General features: G+C 49.8%; 1 protein-coding gene, 1 long non-coding RNA gene and 8 other non-coding genes across 13 annotated transcripts; 6 read left to right on the top strand and 4 right to left on the bottom strand.

The window, feature by feature from the left end:
• Positions 1–600: 600 nt before the first annotated feature.
• TRNAK-UUU (transfer RNA lysine (anticodon UUU)) lies at positions 601–673 on the top strand. Its single transcript has one exon. It is a non-coding gene; the product is annotated as a tRNA-Lys (tRNA).
• Positions 674–1,252: 579 nt separating this feature from the next.
• TRNAQ-CUG (transfer RNA glutamine (anticodon CUG)) lies at positions 1,253–1,324 on the top strand. Its single transcript has one exon. It is a non-coding gene; the product is annotated as a tRNA-Gln (tRNA).
• A 424-nt stretch (positions 1,325–1,748) lies between these two features.
• On the bottom strand, positions 1,749–1,830 carry TRNAL-UAG (transfer RNA leucine (anticodon UAG)). The gene has a single exon. It is a non-coding gene; the product is annotated as a tRNA-Leu (tRNA).
• A 500-nt stretch (positions 1,831–2,330) lies between these two features.
• TRNAR-UCU (transfer RNA arginine (anticodon UCU)) lies at positions 2,331–2,417 on the top strand. Its single transcript is given in 2 exon segments — positions 2,331–2,367; positions 2,382–2,417. It is a non-coding gene; the product is annotated as a tRNA-Arg (tRNA).
• A 558-nt stretch (positions 2,418–2,975) lies between these two features.
• Positions 2,976–5,472, bottom strand: HES7 (hes family bHLH transcription factor 7). Its single transcript, XM_027974932.3, has 4 exons — positions 5,405–5,472; positions 4,397–4,492; positions 3,739–3,826; positions 2,976–3,424 (listed from the first exon to the last, which is right to left on the bottom strand). Exons 1-4 carry the CDS (start codon positions 5,444–5,446, stop codon positions 2,976–2,978), a joined length of 675 nt encoding a protein of 224 aa, XP_027830733.1. The 5' UTR covers positions 5,447–5,472.
• Positions 2,979–15,664, top strand: LOC105607806 (uncharacterized). Of its 4 annotated transcripts, none has more exons than XR_003590705.2 (3): positions 2,979–3,069; positions 8,898–9,106; positions 15,397–15,664. It is a non-coding gene; the product is annotated as an uncharacterized LOC105607806 (long non-coding RNA). The 4 variants fall into 4 exon arrangements; XR_003590706.3 differs by lacking the exon at positions 2,979–3,069 and adding an exon at positions 7,414–8,168; XR_006061373.2 differs by lacking the exon at positions 2,979–3,069 and adding an exon at positions 7,414–7,884.
• On the top strand, positions 7,090–7,160 carry TRNAG-GCC (transfer RNA glycine (anticodon GCC)). Its single transcript has one exon. It is a non-coding gene; the product is annotated as a tRNA-Gly (tRNA).
• On the top strand, positions 11,096–11,201 carry LOC114117043 (U6 spliceosomal RNA). The gene has a single exon (XR_003590838.1). It is a non-coding gene; the product is annotated as a U6 spliceosomal RNA (small nuclear RNA).
• Positions 15,665–15,698: 34 nt separating the features above from the next.
• Positions 15,699–15,780, bottom strand: TRNAS-CGA (transfer RNA serine (anticodon CGA)). Its single transcript has one exon. It is a non-coding gene; the product is annotated as a tRNA-Ser (tRNA).
• A 419-nt stretch (positions 15,781–16,199) lies between these two features.
• TRNAT-AGU (transfer RNA threonine (anticodon AGU)) lies at positions 16,200–16,273 on the bottom strand. The gene has a single exon. It is a non-coding gene; the product is annotated as a tRNA-Thr (tRNA).
• Positions 16,274–16,517: the final 244 nt, after the last annotated feature.

Below are 16,517 nucleotides of genomic sequence, written 5' to 3' on the forward strand. Positions count from 1 at the left end.
CGCGAGTCAAACATGCATCTCTGCACATGGCGTAGGGGTCATAAACAACCCTCCTGTCGCCTCCTGAAGTTGGTACCCTCCTCACCCCCAACCCGGCCCTGTGGGTCCCGGATCTATGGCACGGCGGAACTCAGTGCCTCTCCCTTGGAATGTGGCCGATCTGGGGACCGAAGCGGTCTCCGGGAGCACAGCATCTGAAGGCCTCATGTGGCATTCTTTTCTCTCCGCGGCCCGCCCTTGGCTTTGGGGCGGTAGGCAGGGTACCTGGGCGGTAGGCCCAGGTACGTGGGGTGCCTGGGATCTAGGTCATCGGACTGGGAAGAAACCTCTCCCAGAGGGAAGCCCTCTGCGGAAGCGCCCCCGCGCGGCCGTGCCAACGCCGCATCCACCCAGCTTCCGCGGCGCTTAGGCTCTAGCGTCCTAACACTTGCTATGCTGAGGGGGGTTCGTTAAAAAGCAATCACCGGTAACTGGCTTCACCAGCTTTCTCTCGGTTTCTTCTGGAGTCCCTTGCGTACACACAATACGCGCGCTTCGCTGTGCGAATGAATTTCGTCAATACAAAACTCTTATAGAAAGTAGAAGAGAAACTAAGGGAGAGCCCGGATAGCTCAGTCGGTAGAGCATCAGACTTTTAATCTGAGGGTCCAGGGTTCAAGTCCCTGTTCGGGCGATTGCTTTTTCACTATTCGTTGGTGCACGACAATCTATGGATTTTTCAGTACCGTCAATATTTGTATTCCTTCGAACATACATAACAGAGGAAAAGAATAACGCAAGTTTGTTAGATGGTGTTAAGAGGGAACGAAATTAAAGTGCGTCAGGGTTTTATTCAGAAGGCAGAAGGAATGACAGTGGAGTGAGAGCAGAGATGTTTTAGAGCCATACGTGTGAATTTAATTTTACTAGGAGCCACACATTAGAAAGAGTACAAAGAAATAGGTGAAATTATTTTTTGAAATTAATTTTAGTAAGAATTTATGTAACCCAAAATATCCTCTTATTTTATCATGTAATCAATATTTTAAAATTATTAATGAAATTGAAACTTTTTTTCATACTGTCGTTTAATTACGGTGTGTATTTATAATGAAAGCACATTTAGATTCATATTTCAGGTGCTTGATAGTGGTATTCATCTTACCCAACAACTCCGTTTATTTTGCTTTATCTCCTGAGAATGGCAAAGTAGAAGCAGACTAGGAAGTTTGATAATATATACATAGTCTCTAGAAGACCATGGAGCGTCGTCGGTTCCATGGTGTAATGGTTAGCACTCTGGACTCTGAATCCAGCGATCCGAGTTCAAATCTCGGTGGAACCTTTATGTTTTCACTCAATACCAGTGTGTTCTATTGTATTATTTATGAGTTTTGTGTACGATATTCCCTTATGTTCTGAAAGGATCTAAAGGAAAATTACGTTGGATCTTACCTTTTCAGCTTTCCAGACTAGAAAATTCGAGCCTCTACCACGCCGTTAGGAGAATATACAGAGTCACTTCAATGTATAGCAAATTGTACTAGTTTTGAATATTATCTTATGACATGTCAAAGCGGAGATCGATAATGGAGATCCGAGATTTTTTTAGAAGTTTCCATTTTGTATTAATTTGGAGCTGGGATGCAGACTTCAGTTCTGTCTGGAATACAAGTTGGTGAGACTGCTACCAGGAGTTTTCATAAAACTAAATAATATTCTACAAAGAACTTCCTGAATGGTGCTTAAACCTAAGAAAAACTCTGGTCTGGCAGCGGTGGGATTCGAACCCACGCCTCCGAAGAGACTGGAGCCTAAATCCAGCGCCTTAGACCGCTCGGCCACGCTACCTGCGTGGGGGACAGCGGTCCTCACAGTCCTCCTAAGAGACTAGAAGGGAGGGGGTGGCCCTACGAATCCTACATTGGCTACTTTTCTTCAAAGAATTATGGAGACTCCTTCGGACAGTAGAGCAGCAGATGACAAAGCAGGCTGACCAGAAGAAACAAAGGCACACAGAAATTAACAACAAAACAGGTTTATTCTTACGGATGAGGCCACATCCGGGAGTGGGGTGCGCCTGAACTAGAAGCATTCCCCAAACCTGCAGCTGGAGCTCCATACTCGCTTGCTGGCTCATATTCCGTTGCGCTGTTTCCTCCACCCTTGTGCTTCCTCACTCCCACTTCGTTCACTCGCTTTGCGCACGCTAACTCTTCCATGGAGGCCTCTGAAGTCCAAACCTCGCGCTCCTGCCACGCCCCGCCCAATTCCCTCACAACCCTCCCCCTCCCCCCGCCCTCTTCCCATTCTAGTACCCGTAAGCTGTCAGACGCTGCCGCCCGCCAGGTGGCTCTGTGGCGCAATGGATAGCGCATTGGACTTCTAGTGACGAAAGAGCGATTCAAAGGTTGTGGGTTCGAATCCCACCAGAGTCGATTTTATTTTATTATTTTTTTCTTTTCCTCTTTATCCGGCTTTTTCTTAAAAGGCTCCCACCCTTCTCCCCCTACCCTATCTCAGCTGGTTTCAGTTCCCACCTCAGCCTCCGCTCTGCTCTCTTCTTTACTTACCTGTCTGCCCCGGGGCTCGGGCCGAGGAGAGCAGGACTGGGGGCGGGAAACAGAAGGGGAGGGAAAGTGGGCGTGGACGCCGAGATAAAGGCAGGCCCCTGGCTCGGGGACACACGGGGATTTGATAACCACTTTATTCCATGCACTAGGGACTCGGGAAGGGTCTGGGGCTGGGCTGGGGGCAGAGGGTACAATCCTAGACGCCGGGGGGTCGGGGTGGGGGGCAGGGAGAAGGGACAGGAACCAGGGAAATATATATTTATATAGATACTCTAATATAAACCACATCTCACCCGCGCGCGGCGCCCGTGCGCCCCGCCGCCCTCCCCAACACCTCACCCGGACGCCCGGGTCCCTCTGCTGCCCTCGGGCTGGAGTCTCTACCCCTCCCCCCAGCCCCGCCCCCACCCCACCCCTCAAAGCTCAGGGCCAAGGTCTCCAGAAAGCGGGCGGCGGGGGCGGCGGGGCCTTGGGCGCCCCGTCTTGTCTGTGAGGCGGCGGCGGCGGCAGCAGTCCGGTGAGGGGGGCCGGCGCGCCGGAATCACCGGCTCGAGGGGAGCAGGGGGACGGGGACCGCGCGCAGCGCGGGCTGGGGGGGCCCTTGTGAGCTGGGGGGCGCTGGTGGAGCGCGGGGCCGGGCGCTGGGGCGGCGGGGTCCAGCGGTAGGCGCGGCGCGGGGGGCCTGGGTTCTCCCGGTTCCGGCCGGGGCGGCTTGGGGCGCAGGTAACCGTGCAGCGCGGAGAAGAGCTGGGCGCGCGCGGCCGGGCTGGCGTCTTGCGCAAAGGCCGCCAAGCGGAGCAGGCACTCGCGGAATCCCGACAAGTAGCAGCTGGCGAGCGCCTCGGCGTCCTGGGCTGGGGATCGGGGAACCCCTGAAGGTGCGGCCGGCGGGAGGACCGGCGGGCCGGGCAGGGGGTCCCATCGGGGGAGAGGGAAAGGGGCGGGGCGCAGAGATACCGAAGCCGGACAGGCGCAGAGACAGACAGGAAGCCGGATGGACAGAGGGAGAAAAGGAGGGAGACACAGAGACAGACACGCGTGGGTGTTATTATTAACCTCGCCTCGGAGCAAAGCCTGCCACTTCCCAAGCCCACCGTCCTCCGCGGGGTCCTCCCCGTCTACCCAGACCCGGGCCCCAGTGAAACCCCCCGCTCCCTCCCTCCGCTGCCCCACCCCCGCGCTGTACCCGGGGGCTCCACCCGGCTTCGCTCCCTCAAGTAGCCCACGGCGAACTCCAGTATCTCTGCTTTCTCCAGCTTCGGGTTCCGGAGGTTCTACAGATGGGAGGGGAGGGCGCAGAGACAGACAGGGGTGGGGAGAGAGGGGGAAAGTGGCAGGGGGAAGAAGGGAGGGGGATGCGGGAGCTGGGGGTGCCCCCGGATCGCGTTTGCGCGCGGACCGCAGAGTGCGCTACGGAACACCGAGTGGAGATGACCAAGAACGGTCCTGGCCCACCCTGAGACGAAACTGTCCAAACCGAGGGGATGAAACCAACCCATTGTGCGAGGAGGGGATTTGAACAGCAAACCTAGGGAGTGAAATTAACCACCCCGCTGCCTATCTTGGGGAGGGGTCGGAGGTTGGGGGAAGAAGGAGAATTTACAGACCCAAAGATTGAAACTGACTGACCCTGGGAGTGAAATTTAGAGCCGGGTGTTGAAACTTACAGACCCTAGGGATTGCGATGCAGATCGCGTTCTGAGAGCGGGAAAGGGGGCTGGGCTGGAATTCCAAGGTCCCTTGGGGCCAGGGTCTCCAAAGCATCAAATGTCCCTACCCAAGTGGGAAGCCCTGGGACGCGAGGACGGAATGTTTAGGGGCGGGGTGATGGCAGAAGAACTGACCTGGTCCCGGGTCCGCTCCAGCAGCAGCAGCCTCAGTTCTTCCAGGCTGCGGTTGATGCGGTCCCGGCGCCGCTTCTCCACGAGCGGCTTCAGCATCTGCGACCAGCAGGAAAGGGAGAGCGGGGCCGACCCGACCGAGACTCAGCGCGGCCGCGGGGGCGTCGGGATCCCGCCGCTGGGATAGGCCGGCCCTCCACCCCTTCCCCAAGACCCCAGAGAGGCTAGGGCCAGGCCCATTCGACCCCTCTCCAATCCCCCTCCCAACGCCCCTGGAGTGAATTTCTGTAGCTCGCCTCCTCTCTCTCCCGGGTCTTCTGCTTTCTCCTCTCTCACTCTTGTCCTCCCTCCTCCCCTCTCTGTGTCTTTCTTCCTCCTCCTCCTCCTTTCTCTCTACGTCTCCGTCTCGTGCAGTCTTTCTCTGTCTCAGTGGAGAACTTTGGGGGCCCTCTTTGCGCCCAGACGCGTGGGCCGCAAGGTGCCGGGCTGAGCTGGCGGCCCTGAGTGTAGAAAGGGAGACACCCAGCGCGCCCGCGCCTCCTCCCCTCCCTCTAACCCGTGTGTGCGGTCACCCTTCTCCACTGGTTCTGAAGTCTTCCACCCGGGCTCGGGCCTCTGGAACCTTCTCTTACAAGGCTGCATTGGGCCAGAGCCCTCTCACAGCCCGCGTGGAGCGAGTGCCCATCCTCTCCGATTTTTATTTCCACCCTCCTCCCTTAGCTCTGTGCTCCTCCTGCTTATTTTACTCAAATTCTGCCGCCGCCCACCCCGACCCCTCGAAGGCACAAGGTGTCAACTGCCATCACCCACACCCAGACCTCTGCCTCTACCGCCCACCCAGTAACAGCTCTTACGCTGACCCCTTCTCCATAGTTTGCAGCTTCCTCCCCATTCCCTGGCTCCTTGGGTCCCCCCTTCCTGCCCCGCGTCTTCAGCCTCTTCCTTGACCCTCAGGGACCCTGTCCCCTCCTCAGTCCAGGGACCTCTGCTCCCTCCCCGCCCTCCTCTCACCTTGGGGCCGTCCCTATTCTCGGCTCGATCCCGGGTGACCATCGCTCCTCCGGACCCTAGTGTGGACCGAGTCTCCGCTCTCCTTGAGCCTTATATCCTGCAGGCCCCGAGTAGGGGGGAGGTTAGGACCAGGGCCCGCCCCTTCAGGATCCCACAGGACTCGACCCTGGGCACGAGGCTCCCGGAAAGGGGAGGGGCACAAGGGGGCGGGGGGAAAGGTGGAAATGGCCTGGGAGTGTGGGAAATGAGGGGCCAGTGCGGCACCGGCTGGTTTAAGGACCATAAGGCTGTATAATGAGGCGGGAACCTAGCTGAAGGGAAGTTATTAGAGAAGAGGGAGTTGGAGTAATTTGGGGACAGAACTCAGGAAGGGAGTTCAGAGTTCCCCCACCCCGCACCCGTTCACTATTTCAGTTTTCTTGGGAGCTCACCGTACCCCCACTAATACTGAAATAAAAAAAAAAGTTAGCACCCCTCAGCCCCTAAGCTGGATCCTATACACCTTTCCCCCAAAGTCACCTCCTACTTGGGATAGTCACCTGAGTGTGCTGGCTGGATCTAATTCACCAGGGACTTTGTCTGGCGGTGGAAGAAGCTCTGTGCGATCTGTCAGCCATATTCAGTTCCCCCAACATCTATGCACTCATTGTGACCACTGGGCACCGGTCTAGGCTGGGACCCTTCATGCTGAGATATAGGCTGGAGGCCTGGTTTATCCCTGCAAGTTTCAGTGGGAAAGAGGATGTGTTGTCAAGTAGCTATTTTACACTGACGGTGAAGTAGGTGCTCAGGGAAAGGGTCATCATGAGGGATGGCTAGACTGGGGCAGGCGGAAGCCTCATGGAAGAGGTAGGGAGGCTTTGAAGCACCGGTGGAGAGATCTTTCCAGTTAGAAGTATTTGATTAAAAACTAATCATAGGAGATTCAGGCCCGGGGCTGCCAGATGTGCTCCCGGGTTCTTCGCTCCTCCGGACCTCTCATGATTATAGGGGAGCAAAGAGCAGGCAGTTTTCCTTAAAAGATAAAAAAAGGAACAAAATAAAGGGGATCAACACCCACCTCAAACCAAGAGCATGACACAATGCGGAATGATGCCGAGAAGATAAAATCAGAGACTTAACGGGATGGCAAGAATACCAGGGACGGACACAAAACAGGGTTGGAGACTGAGTCAGAAGACAGCTTCGTAGTAAGAGACGGATGGGGCTCCTCCGAGCCCTCCCAGCTCCCGTTCACAACTTGGTTTTTTCACGAAGCTTGCCTTGGCAAAGTCCGAGCTAAAGGAGCTCAGACCTTGGGGAGGGCGCTCCCATTTGCAGTCAGGAAGCCCAGCACATGCCACCTCCCGCTACCTGAGCCAAATGGGAGCGCAGATGTATGGCCTCAGAAGCCCCCGCTGCCCCCCTCCTTGGGAACCTGGGCTCGGGCTGAGTTTTTGTCACCTGCACGCGAGGCTCGGGGCCCCGGGCAGTTCGCACCCGGGTGTGGGGCCGCCCCTGGCCATATGGGGCAACTTTATGGCCGGGTGACCGGATCCAGGCGGAAGGAAGGATGGCTCGGGGCTCCACCCACGTCTACTATTGGGACTGTTCCTCTGCCCTGCCCCTGGCTAGAAAGCCGCTTGGAGACGGTCACCACGGTGCTTTACAAGATGAGACAGGTCCAGGAGGTTTTGGGCACCCTTGCATTGGTGGTTCAGTGGTAGAATTCTCGCCTGCCACGCGGGAGGCCCGGGTTCGATTCCCGGCCAATGCATCAGCTTTTTTTTTTCCGTTCGAATAATGCTGTATTTCTTGTTTAAGATTTCTACCAAATATTAATGTTTAACTTTTCTACTCTGTGTCAAAGTATGAGGCTTTGGGTCGAGACCCTCATTCCGAACGTCCTCACACTCCCATCCTCCCAGCCTGGGGTGGCTGTCCACAACCCTCCTTCTAACCCCCCCTCCCCGCCCGCACCTCCGCAGGCGTGACCCTGAGAAAGGACCGCGCGCTGGGATCCCTGCCCCGGGGGTCCTTTCAGCCCTCCGCGGGGGAGGCGCGAGGTCGTCCCTGCCCTTAAGTTCTAAGACTCTGGCTTTTCTTTCCTTTCCTCTTCCTCGCTCTTTCTCTTATTTTCTGTCCTCTGGAACCCGGTTTCTTTTTCTAAGTCCACGGTCACGGCCTTTTTTTGTCCCGCCGTCTTTCAGCGTCTCTGTCTCCCTCTTTTTCACATTATTTCCAGGTCTCCTGACTTCTGCGCTGGCTCTCTCTGGGTCTTGCGTGGTCTCTGCATGTCTGGCTCCGGGTCTCTGGGATGGTCCCTCCAGTACTCCGTGGCCGCCCGGCCCCCTGCGCTCCCACGCTCCAGCTATCCCCTGGGAAGCTCGCTCACACCTCCAGGTTCCTGCCACTCCCCGCCCGCCCCTTCCCAGCCGCTTTGATCCCGCACGCGTCGGGTCAGCAGGTGGCCGGCCTCCCGCCGACTGCCGCGGCCACTTGTGAGTGAGGGCAGGGGGCCGGGTCCCTCGGGCTCCGGCGCTGGTTTTCCACCGTCTTCTCCTGCCCTCGGCCTCCCTCCGCGCCCCTCCTCCGGCCGCGGGCTTAGGCTGCTGCGGGCCCGCGTCTCTGGGCCACTGAATCCGGGGTCTGCGTCTTGTTTGTCTTGGTCCCTCTCTCAGAAACTCGCCCGGAGTTCGTATCTCTGTCTCTGGATCCTGACTCCTGTCTCCTTCAACTTCATCTGGGCTAGGCTCGAAGTCTTTCTTTTCCGCCTCTGGATTGTGTGAGCGACTGGGAATTCTCTCAATTCTAAGCCATAACAGTGGCCCCTAGAAGGAAACTCTAGAACAGTCTGGGCATTTGTATGTCTATGTGAGCAACCCCTGTACTCAAATCAGGAAGCCGCTATTTCTGGCGGGCCTCTTGTGCACCAAGTGTTGTTAGGCTTGAGGGTACCTTGCATCTGGACTCTCCTGCTACTTACATTATGGTGGGTGAAGGGGAGACAGACAATGACTAAGAAAACCGAAAGTAATATAAGATGACTGCGAGGGTGGGGGAGGGGCAGCCAGTCATGGCAATGACTTGAGAGTGCAGGTCTAGTTTACTCTGGTGATCATTTAATAGGGAAACTTTTGTGTTCTATGACAACTTAATCACTAAAGAGATGTTGCCTATAAGCTTAAGTTACACATTATGGCCCATCTTTGGGAGCCCTGCCTCCCAGGTAATGAGCATTAAGTTAAAACACCTTTGTTTAGCTCCCAGGAAACATCCTAACCTGGCCTGCCTGTCAGTGCCTACAGGAAGAAATTAACACAGTTCTGACCAGAACCAAGAAATGTTTAACTTTATTTCTTCCCTTTTTTGGTATACAAGAAGCCTGAATTCTAAGTCAGGCCAGATGGTTCTTTGAAACAGGAGTCCACCATCTCCTTGGTCTGCTGGCTCTCAGAGCAAAGTAGTTATTCCTCACCCCCTAACAACTGTCTCTCATTTTATTGGCTTGTAGCTACAAGCAGTGGGAGCTCCAACTTGGTAAGCCAGTAAAGAACCTTGCTGATCATGGCCACCTGAACCTGGTTGGGGACTCCTCCAGTAAGCTGCCAGGACCCCTTGTCCAGAGGATCTGCCCTTCAGAATTCCCTGGAACAGCATGGAGTGCCCTAGCACTTGACAGCTGGATGGACATTTGAGAGCTAGCAGGCTCCATACTGTTGGGTAAGTCACTCTGGTGTCTACAGCCATAAACCTTATTTCCTCTTTCTTTGGGACTTTTTCTCTGCAATATGCCAATTTGTTTTGTATTTGAGTAAGTACCTTGTTGGAGAGAGGCAAGTGTTGTTGAACTTTTACCTGGTTTGTGAACTGGTTCCTTAGTTTCTTTGGATGATAGCATTTTTGTGTGCCATTTGAGGGGGGGGGTCTTGTATTTCTGTATTTTAAAATGGGAGAAGGGACTTCTTGGTAGTCCAATGGCTAAGAATCTGCCTTGCAATTCAGGGGACACAGGTTTGATCACTGGTCAGGGTGAATTAGCAGCAGCAGCAGCAGCAGGGAGCTAGGATCCTACATGCCTTGGAGCAACTAAGCCCACTGGTGTACCACAACTACTGAAGCCTGTATGCTGCAATGAGTCTTAGTTGCAGCCAAATGAATAAAATAAACAATTTTAAAAACATAAAAATAAATGGGGAATGTTTCAGCTATCTCTAAAGAAAGTCCTCTGATATACATTTTGGATAAATGATCTGATTACAGCCGAGAACTGAGAACTCATGAGTGGGAAGAATATATTTTACTGAAGCAATGCATGGCCACAGTACCTGTTAGGATCTTTAAAAGGGGTTTAGGCACAGTTATCTTGGGCCCCTGTGCATCAAGTACTGCTACCCTTGCTGTGTTAATTATGTTATTTGCAGTCTCCTGTGTCATTGGTATATGTAAAACCCCAAGACCGAACTTGAGGGTCTGTTAGGGTTTTCTGTTGTCTTTTGGGTTTTATATTTCATTTTGTTTGGTACTATTTCTCTATTTACAACCAAATTAATTTTGTGATATTTAAAGCTTTTTACTGATGTCAAATGGAAGAAAGTAACAATGGGGGGGGAGGTGGAAATCTGTAGAACATTCCCAGAGAGAAGAGAAAGATTCCACAGGGTTCCTAAAATCAGCAAAAGCCCCATCCCAGAATTCAGCCCAGTTGGTTGATACCAAAGCAACAAGTCATCCTTTGGATAGTTAGAAATGGTCAATTGCTATTTATGGTTTTATGGTGGCTATTCTGGGAAGCAGTAGGGAAGAATAACAAAATCCTTTATGTGTAAGCATTTGTGCTATTACATCAGGGAAAATAAGAAAGGGAAGGGAATGGGAGTGAGAATGTGTTGCTTCAAACTTTATCTCCTAAAGCCAAGCAAGCTCTTAGCCACTCCAGGTGTTATACCAAAAAATCCACTCATTGTACCACCTTCTGTTCCTACCTAGCCCCTAATTCCTGACTGGGGCTCAGGACTTCACCTTCTCATAGGGATCAATTAGGAAATCCTGTGTCTGCAACCCACTCCAGTATTCCTGCCTGGAGAATCAAATGGACAGCTGCAGTCCATAAGATCACACAGAGTCAGACAACTGAAGTGACCTAGGACGCACACAGGCATGTGTTAGTTTCTGGGGCACAGGGACTTAGTCTGGTAATATAAGACCCAACAGCGCACCCAGTTTGGGCCAGAAGCCACCCCTGGGGCAGGACGATTTCTCTTAGGTTATCTCATAGCAGGCCTGCAAATGACCAGCTGGCCAGGCTTCTCAGACTTGTTTAATTGGAAAGATGGAAACCCTCCTTTATAGGGAGAATCCGCTATACCTGAAGCACACTTGACCCCTGAACCAAACTGGAACCCTAGTGAGAGGAGAAGGGCCTTATGAGAGCACCACTTATTAGTGCATCTAGACAGGGCCTTGCAAAGGAGAACCAAAGAAAAGGGTCTGAACAAAATTCAAGAAATTCAGCAAAACAAACGAAAGCCTATCTGAATTTTTGCAAAGGATTTATCAGGCCTACAAACATTATACTATGCAGATCCCAAGGCCCCTGAAAATATTAGAATGTGCCTCAGATATTAGGAGAAAGTTGCAGAGATGAGATGGGGCATTTGAAATGAACCCTTCTCAATTGATAGATGTTTCTTTTACACTGTTTAACAAGGAGTGCATGCTTCGGCAGCACATATACTAAAATTAGAATGATATAGATAATATTAGCATGGCCCCTGTGCAAAATGATGACAGGCAAATTCAATGAATTTTTTTTTTTACTACAATAATTTTTTTTTCTTTTTTAAGAAAAAGATTCCTCATTCCCGGTGCAGACAACCAGGGTTCAATACATAGTCAGGGAACTAGATCCCACAAGCCACAACTAAAGATCACTCGTGCCACAACTAAGACCTGGTACAGCCAAATAAACAAATTTTTTTTAAAAAAAGAATGAATCAAGCAAGCTCATTGCTTGAGGGGAGAGTGCTGCAGCTCCTTTGAGGAGAAAGAAGGTATGAAATATTCATTTTGGAGAATAGGAAAGCAAACCTTCTAGGATAGAATAGGATTTCTAGGCAGGCTGCAAGTCCATTTGAGATGTGCCATCAAAAATTACAATTTCAAAGGTGAATTCACCATGAAGCCAATGAAATGTACACTTTAGGACCCCTCACTTAAACACACCTCTGTGAGGGTCCTAGCAACCCTCACATGACCATATGCTTCTATAAAATTGGCCAAAATAGATATTTTAACTGCAAATGGTAAAGACCACTGTCTGTTTTCACTCCCAACTTCCCCTCTGTCACACAGTCCCCCTGTGTTGAAATGGCTGTGGGCATTTGGGGATATGTAAATTGCTAATTCGGTTACTGTGGTTCCCAGTCACTTCCACACAAAGTTAGCCCAGCCATCTGCTGTGGGAATGGCTTCCAAGGAAACTCCTGTCACCTGTGCCCACTCACTAGACTTCTGCCTTGCAAGTGCAATGCCAGAGGGCACAGGTGACATGAATGATCCAGGGGCTCTTGTTAACTATAAGTACATGGGTGGTAGAGGAAAAAATGAGATTTGAGATATACAAAGTCAGTAGCCAGTCTCTTGAGAGTATTAGAGGAGTGTAGGCAGGCAATTAGTTTATACCAGTAAGTTATTTTTTCTGGTCTTTGCTACACTGTAAATATTACTTTTTGTACCTAGTTTAACATTATTTTCTTTAAAAGCTCTCACCCCTGCCCCAAACAATCATATACACTTCAGGCTGGTTGTGAGACCAGTTGGACTGGTTGGGTGATTGTTCTCCAGCTATTCCTCCTGGAGGGCACTTCCAAGGGCATTTCCAGGGTCTAAGGGGATGGGATGGGGTCTGTGGATGACACACCTCCATGTCAGTGCAGGCCTGTGCGCATGTCCGTTTGTGGTCGTGTCTATGTATGAACATAGCTTGTGTATGAGTGTCTGGGCCTCTAGCCTCTTCCTGGACGCCGGCTTAACACTGGGCAGCATCTGGGCTTGGGGGAAGGGAGCTCGTGTCCCACACGCGCTGGGGCCCTAGGGAGGCGGAGGCAGGGAAGGAACGGAGAGTGCACAGCTGGCCTAGTGTGGCGCTTCCCCTCCCCTGCTGTGACGTCTTCCTAGGCCTGGGATCCGAGGCGCAGCTCCTCCCCCTTTGTTCTTCAAAGAGCAGGCTGGCTTCCTGGGACCCCCTGGTTCCTGGGAAGGTGGAGGGGGGTGGGGCGCGGGGGCGGAGGGGAGCAGTTCCTGGAGGATTGAAACCTGGGGGTTGGGGGTGGGGAAGTAGGAGGCCCAGGCCCCTGGGCCAAGGGAAGAATCAGAATAGAAGACCTCTGTAGAGCCCCAAACAAAACAGGCAATAATCCCTGCCCTTCTGGGGCACAGGTTCTTGTGGGAAAAACAGTCAAGGGTACATTATACTAAATTTATCGTTTGTCAGTTGGTGATAAGAGCTAAAGAGCAAAGCTGAAGCAAGAAAGCGGAGTGGAGATTGGGAATTGTGACTTAAAGGCTAAGATCGGGGAAGGACTCACTGAGAAGGTGAAATATAAAGAGGTGAGGCCAAAAAACCCACGTTGCTTTCCAAATACGAAAAAAAAAAAAAAAAGGTTGCTTTTCAGATAAAAAAAATAAAAAATAAAGGTATGACAACACATGCTCCAGGGCCACCTGAGGGAAGAGGATTCCAGTCAGATGGACAGGCTGACTAGGACAACCAGCCAGGCTTGTCAAAGGAACAGAGAGCAGCAGAAGGGGCAGAGTGGGGTTGTCTGGAGTGGAGGTAGCAAGTGCAGGAGTTGTAGGAGGTCAGATCAGAGCCACAAAGTGGGAGGCTGAGTATGTAGAACCTTCTAGGCCATTGCAAGTACTTTGTCATTTCAATGTAATGTGAAGCCATTGGAGGACTTTCCCCCCCCCTTTTTTGTTTTGTTTTTGGAAATTTTAACTTTTATATAATTTCAAACTTTCAGAAAAAATCCAAAAATAGTACAAGGATTATACATCAACTATACTTCAATTTAAAAAAATAGAATAATACAAGGAACTCTTGTATATGCTTTTCCCAGGTCTGTTGTTTACATTTGTTTCATTTGCTTTATCATTTCCCTCCAAATATAGGTATAAAATATTTGTTTTCTGAACCCTTTGGGAGTAAGTAAAAAACATCAAGTCCTTTTGCTTGTTGTTACTCAGTATGTTTTCTGACAAGGACATTCGTGATATAATAGCACAGCTATCAATATCAGGATATTAAAATAAACATAATACTATTATTTAATGCCAGTCCATACTTAAATTTCCTCAAATGTTTCAGTGGTATCTTTTAGAACCCCTTTTTCCCAATCCAGGATCCCACGTTGCATTTAGTTGTTATGGCTCTTCAGTTTCACTTAATCCAGAAAATTCTTGATCTTTAGTTTTTTAATATAATCCTGGAATTCTTTAAAAATTTTATTGAAGTATAATTGATCTACAATGTTGTGTTAATTTCTGCGCTGCATCAAAGTGTCTCAGTTATACATATATGTATTTTTTCATATTCTTTTCCATTATCATTTATCACAGGATATTGAATGTAGTTCTGTGCTGTTACAGTAGGACCTTGCTGGTAATCCATCCTACATATAATAGTTTGCATCTACTAATCCCAAAGTTCCAATCCTTCCCTCCCCACTCCTCCTCCCCCTTGGTAACCAAGTCTGTTTCTCTTGCCTGTGAGTTTCTGTTTCGTAGGTATGTTCATTTGCATTGTATTTTAGATTCCATATATAAGTGATATCATATGGTATTACTATTTCTTTCTCTTCCTGAATTACTTGACTTAGTATGATAACCAGTAGGTCCATCCATGTTGCTGCAAGTGGCATTATTTCCTTGTTTTTGATGGCTGAGTAATATCCCATTGTATATATATACATCTTCATTATCCATTCATCTGTTGATAGACATTTTTGTTGTTTCTGTGTCCTGGCTATTACAAGTAGTGCTGCTATGAACATAGAGGAGCATGTATATTTTCAAATTATAGTTTTCTCCAGATAAATGCCCAGGATAGGGATCGTAGGATCATGTGATAACTCTATTTTTAGTTTTTAAAGGAGGCTTTATACTCTTCTCCATAGTGGCTGTACCAATTGACATTTCCACCAGCAGTGTAGGAAGGTTACTTTTTCTTCACACTCCCTTCAGCATTTATTATTTGTCGACATTTTGTTGATGGCCATACTGACCAAAGTGAGGAGATACCTCATTATCATTTTGATTTGCATGTCTCTTAATAATTTGTGGTATTGAGCATTTTTTCATGTGCCTGTTGGTCATCTGTATGTCTTCTCTGGAGAAATGCCTGTTTAGATCTTCTACCCATTTTTTGCCTTTTTTTTTTCTAAATACTGAACCATATGAGCTATTTGTGTATTTTGGAAATCAGTCCCTTGTTGGTTGCATCCTTTGTAGATATTTGTCCTGTTCTGTAGGCTTTTTGTTTATGATTTCTTGTGCTGTGCAAAAGCTTTTAATTAGGTCCTAAAAAAATATAATTAGGTCCTATTTGTTTGTTTTTGTTTTTATTTCCATTACTCTAGGAGACGAATCCAAAAAGATATTGCTGCAATTATGTCAAAGAGTGTTCTGCCTATGTTTTCCTCTAGGAGTCTTAAAGTCTCTGTTCTTACATTTAGGTCTTTAATCTATTTTGAGTTTATTTTTATAGATGGTGTTAGAGAATGTTCTAATTTCATTATTTTACATGTAGCTGTCCAGTTTTCCCAGCACCACTTATTGAAGAGACTGTCTTTTTTTTTTTCCATTGTGTATTCTTGCCTCCTTTGTTGTAGATTAATTAACATAGCTGGGTGGGTTTATTTCTTAGCTTTCTATCCTGTTCCATTGATCTGTCTGTTGGTTTTTGTGCCAGTACCATATTGTTTTAATTACCGAATGCCTTTTTAACACAGGGACGTGGGAAGTAAAGCAGAAGGATGATGGGATTCCTGAAGAGTCGGAGGGTGAATGGATAAGGAAATGTGATATGATTCCTAATAGCACTGAGAAACCACGTGAGTTTGCAGTTACGAATTCAAATTGGCACTTAACAGGGTTTTTGCAGGACAGAACCTTTGGAGGAGAAGAAGCAGGAGTCTGAGGCCCGCAAGAGAGCACTCGCGGGCAGATCCTGGAATCCCCTAGAGGCTCAGAATAAAAGTGGAATCAGCACTAGAAAAATTAATTGCTTCCTTTCTGCCCCCAAAATTACTGACGCTGTGAGCAGGATTCGAACCTGCGCGGGGAGACCCCATTGGATTTCGAGTCCAACGCCTTAACCACTCGGCCATCACAGCCGCGTGCGGCCCTGGGCCTGCGCAACTATAGCTGCCTATCAACACTCCCGTCTGCAGCGAGTACCGCCCTGCTGGTGTGATATGCCACTGCGCATGCGCATGTGAGGCAACAGACGAGGCAGCTTTCCGGTCCTTCCTTCCTACCCCTAGACACCATGCAAAACGGGCCCAAATCTGAGTCAACATTCTCATATCCTTGTAGGTAGACAAAGGGAGGCTGCTAAACCATGGTTCATGAAAGCTGGAGTTGGCCTCCAAATTTGCACTAAAAGTGCACAGGAATGGAAATTCAAATGGTGAGGAACTGGCTAGATAAGAATAATCATCTTCGGTAAACTGCAGTAGAGACGGAGGGGGTAGGGGGGGTGTCTGGAAACACGTTCCCTTTGCAGCAATAATATACTACAGTCAACTACCCCAGGCACCGCTGGGATTCGAACCCAGGATCTCCTGTTTACTAGACAGGCGCTTTAACCAGCTAAGCCACGGCGCCGGTAAGGGGCTGGTTGCTTCTAGATATAGATCAGCTCTTCACGAAGGGGCACTAAACGAGAAATATATGGAACAAAGGTTGCTATCAATCTCCAATCACTTATCCTTTCCAAGTTTTCCCCCTTTCCAACTTCTGAGCCAGAGCATTAACACTCTGCACCAGCTTCCCCTCTCCCACACCGCTTCCCAACTAGACTATGAATGACTGTGGGACTCCGTGTCTTAGCCACCTAGACCTGCCTTCT

Source organism: Ovis aries, chromosome 11 (assembly GCF_016772045.2).
Source record: "Ovis aries strain OAR_USU_Benz2616 breed Rambouillet chromosome 11, ARS-UI_Ramb_v3.0, whole genome shotgun sequence".
NCBI classification, from domain to species: domain Eukaryota; kingdom Metazoa; phylum Chordata; class Mammalia; order Artiodactyla; family Bovidae; genus Ovis; species Ovis aries.

Bases quoted from the DNA above. Each gene is read 5' to 3' on its own strand.
- HES7 (XM_027974932.3), bottom strand. From the start codon at position 5,446: ATGGTCACCCGGGATCGAGCCGAGAATAGGGACGGCCCCAAG. The intron at 4,493-5,404 runs GTGAGAGGAGGG...TGCTGGTCGCAG, and splicing joins AGAATAGGGACGGCCCCAAG to ATGCTGAAGCCGCTCGTGGA. The intron at 3,827-4,396 runs GTCAGTTCTTCT...TCCCATCTGTAG, and splicing joins TGGAGCGGACCCGGGACCAG to AACCTCCGGAACCCGAAGCT.